Raw genomic sequence first — 3,728 nt, 5'->3', positions numbered from 1 at the left:
TAGGGATGCACCGATACTGGTCTCCTGTACTCGTACTCGTTAAAATGCCCCGATACCAAACGGCGATACCACACAGCATGTGTTAAGTGCTATATTCAGACAATGAAACTCAGACAACAGACAGCAGAATGGAGTTATATCGGTATCGGGCGAGTACTGGAAAAAGTGGTATCGGTACATCCCTACTTGATTCTGACTGGTTAATCCTGGCATTGAGCGGTCAGATATTTCCTAATAGGAAAGGAAGGAAAAGAAAGGACGTGACGTGTGGCCAAGTATGGTGTCCCATACTCGGAATTTGTGTCTCATCTGAAAGGAGGACTTTGGACCACTGGGCAACAGTCCAGTTCTTCTTCTCCTTAGCCCAGGTAAGACACCTCTGACGTTGTCTGTGGTTCAGGAGTGGCTTAACAAGAGGAATACGACAACTGTAGCCAAATTCCTTGACACGTCTGTGTGTGGTGGCTCTTGATGCCTTGACCCTAGCCTCAGTCCATTCCTTGTGAAGTTCACTCAAATTCTTGAATCGATTTTGCTTGACAATCCTCATAAGGCTGCGGTTCTCTCGGTTGGTTGTGCATCTTTTCTTCTACACTTTTTCCTTCCACTCAACTTTCTGTTAACATGCTTGGATACAGCACTCTGTGAACAGCCAGCTTCTTTGGCAATGAATGTTTGTGGCTTACCCTCCTTGTGAAGGGTGTCAATGATTGTCTTCTGGACAACTGTCAGATCAGCAGTCTTCCCCATGATTGTGTAGCCTAGTGAACCAAACTGAGAGACCATTTTGATGGCTCGGGAAACCTTTGCAGGTGTTTTGAGTTGATTAGCTGATTGGCATGTCACCATATTCTAATTTGTTGAGATAGTGAATTGGTGGGTTTTTGTTAAATGTGAGCCAAAATCATCACAATTAAAAGAACCAAAGACTTAAACTACTTCAGTCTGTGTGCATTGAATTGATTTAATACACGAGTTTCACAATTTGAGTTGAATTACTGAAATAAATGAACTTTTCCAAGACATTCAAATTTATTGAGATGCACCTGTAGTACTCGTGTGGCTTATGTTGACTTGCCTGATGGAGGAGTGATATGTTCAGAATGGAGGAGAAGTGGATGTCTGGTCCAGATATGGGTGAAAAAACGCCTGATGCATTCAACGGGGTGGTGATGATGAGCTGCTCGGTGCGGAAAAATGGTCCGAAATGCTGGTCGAAATAGTCCTTCTCCTGCCTGGCCCTGCTGCTGGGAGACGACCAGAGCTCCACCGGGTTGGTTGTGATGCTCATGTAGGACAGTCCGGCCGAGCAGATCAACACCAGCACCACGCTGGTCAGGATCACAGTTAAGGGGTGACGCACACACAGGGAGCCCCAGCTGCTGAAGAGAACGCGGAGACAGTTCTCAAAACGCTCGCCCAATGTCTCACAGCACGTAGCATCACCTAAGAAAAAAGGACGACATTCAGTGAGGACTACAGTTTCCAGGGAATCTTTTGAAAAATCTAATTTAAGAATTTAGGACCTGCACAAATAAAATTCCATATGTCCATACATGAGCCAGGGAGCAACTGCAATAGTTTACATTGAATTAAATGCTTAAAATGGGACTTTTAATTACAAACAAGCCCAAAATATACCGGGACTCTTATTTTAAAAATTCTTTGCATTATTACTCCCAGCTGCTCATTCAAAAAAATAAAAAATAAAAAATCAGTTTTACAAGCAGCATATCAAAATATAAACATAATAAAAAAAAAGCACAATTCACCAACAGTAATCATAAGAAAGTGATTATTACTGCAAGAGTGCTGTTTTCCATCTCCAAATCCATGAGGTCTTAAAGGAACACTCCACTATTTTTGAAAATAGGCTCATTTTCCAACTCCCTTAGAGTTAAACAGTTGACTTTACCGTTTTCTAATCCATTCAGCCAATCTCCATGTCTGGCGGTAGCACTTTTAGCTGTAGCTTAGCATAGATCATTGAATCTGATTCAATTGACCAAATGACCAAAGAGTTTCTATATTTTTCTTATTTAAAACTTGACTTTTCTGTAGTTACATCGTGTACTAAGACCGACGGAAGATGAAAAGTTGCAATTTTCTAGGCCGATATGGCTAGGAACTTTACTCTCATTCCGGCGTAATAATCAAGGAACTTTGCTGCCATACCATGTGTGCAGCAGTCGCAATGATATTACGCAGCGCCTGAAAATAATCCACAGCTAGGTAACTTCCAATAAGCCTATTTTCAGGCGCTGCGTAATATCATTGCGACTGCTGCACACATGGTATGGCAGCAAAGTTCCTTGATTATTACGCCGGAATGAGAGTAAAGTTCCTAGCCATATCGGCCTAGAAAATTGCAACTTTTCATCTTCCGTCGGTCTTAGTACACGATGTAACTACAGAAAAGTCAAGTTTTAAATAAGAAAAATATAGAAACTCTTTGGTCATTTTTGAGCGAGATGCTAACGGTCTAATCAAATTCAATGATATATGCTAAGCTACATCACAGAGACCAAATTTCCCAAAGAAAGGACTGATTAAGGGTCTGAATACATTTGCAAGGCACTGAATTTGCCTACACATTTTTCTAGATTTCTGATCATTATATTATGTAGTTTCAGAAATGTGTTGATGGTAAAAGTATATACCATCAACACAAATCTGAAACGTATTTTGATGCTGGTTTCATGTGACAGAAAGTAAATGTATACCACCACAAGGGACATTCACACATGTAACATTTTCTGTCTCAAATGTAATTCAGACACTGGCCTGTGGGTGCTGACGTTCTGAGTGGTGAAAAGCTCTTAAGCGGCCACTTGAAAATCTTGGAGGTCATGCCCTCCCTGCCTGGCATCTGGTAACCTTGTCAGAAAAGATCACCAGCATGGAGGACTTCAGCTTTCCTTGTAAACTGAGATGTAATCTCTTTAATTGGTGTCAGCTTAGAGTCTCTGCAGCGAGAGACACATCGAGGAGCTCTGGGAGGACAGCCAGTCTTCGTGACCTTTTTTCAAACCACTTTTGCTATGCAAAGAGGGCATCCGTGACTGGGCCTTACTTTCTTGTATTTGCCTTGGATGATGAGTCCCTGCTCTTCGTCAGATCACTGAAAAATCAAAGGTGACGTGAGGGCCTCAAACTAGATTGTTGCCTGGGAACTCACCTCCATGCTGTGTTGGAAAACACAGTCATACTCAAACTCAAGCTTATTATTTCAAGACAGATCATTTACAGTCACAAATGGGCTACAATCCCTAAATACACCCATTAAGCACTTAAAATGTCTTATTCTCTGTGCAACGGTATACAAAAACAACTCATTTTGTTTGGTATAATATAATATAATATGATGAACTGCATCACAGATTGTTTAATTATTTTGTCAGATTTTTGCCAGTGTAAGAATGGTCCTCACACAAAGTCTGATATTAATATTGCAGTAGAAGGGACATTCTGAGGAAACAGTGCCATTTGTGTACCGTTTATCCCCATGACTTACAGCTATATATATATTAACAGGGCACTGCAGTTCATTGGCTTTATTTGAGAGATTTACCTCTAGTGCTGAAGGGTAAAAGAATATGATAAATAATTATTCAGTTAGTTTAACTCTTTTAACAAGAGTGACAAAAAAGGAAAAAGACAACAAATCAACATTATTTTCAACAACAAAGGTATCAAGGTGATATCAGATAAAAGTATTTCTTATTTAT

The 3,728-nt window shown here is 40.5% G+C and overlaps 1 protein-coding gene across 1 annotated transcript in view; it reads right to left on the bottom strand.

The window, feature by feature from the left end:
• The window catches only part of LOC107691157 (Niemann-Pick C1 protein-like), a 46,435-nt gene that overhangs the window by 31,173 nt on the left and 11,534 nt on the right, over positions 1-3,728 (bottom strand). Inside the window, 1 exon segment of the mRNA XM_016489645.1 lies at positions 1,079-1,446. Coding sequence (XP_016345131.1) covers positions 1,079-1,446 — 368 coding nt within the window.

This window comes from Sinocyclocheilus anshuiensis, unplaced genomic scaffold (genome assembly GCF_001515605.1).
Source record: "Sinocyclocheilus anshuiensis isolate Anshui unplaced genomic scaffold, SAMN03320099.WGS_v1.1 scaffold894, whole genome shotgun sequence".
In the NCBI taxonomy this organism is placed as follows: Eukaryota; Metazoa; Chordata; class Actinopteri; order Cypriniformes; family Cyprinidae; genus Sinocyclocheilus; species Sinocyclocheilus anshuiensis.
Note: the sequence above shows the minus strand (reverse complement) of the source record. Positions and strands in the feature narration are given on the sequence as shown.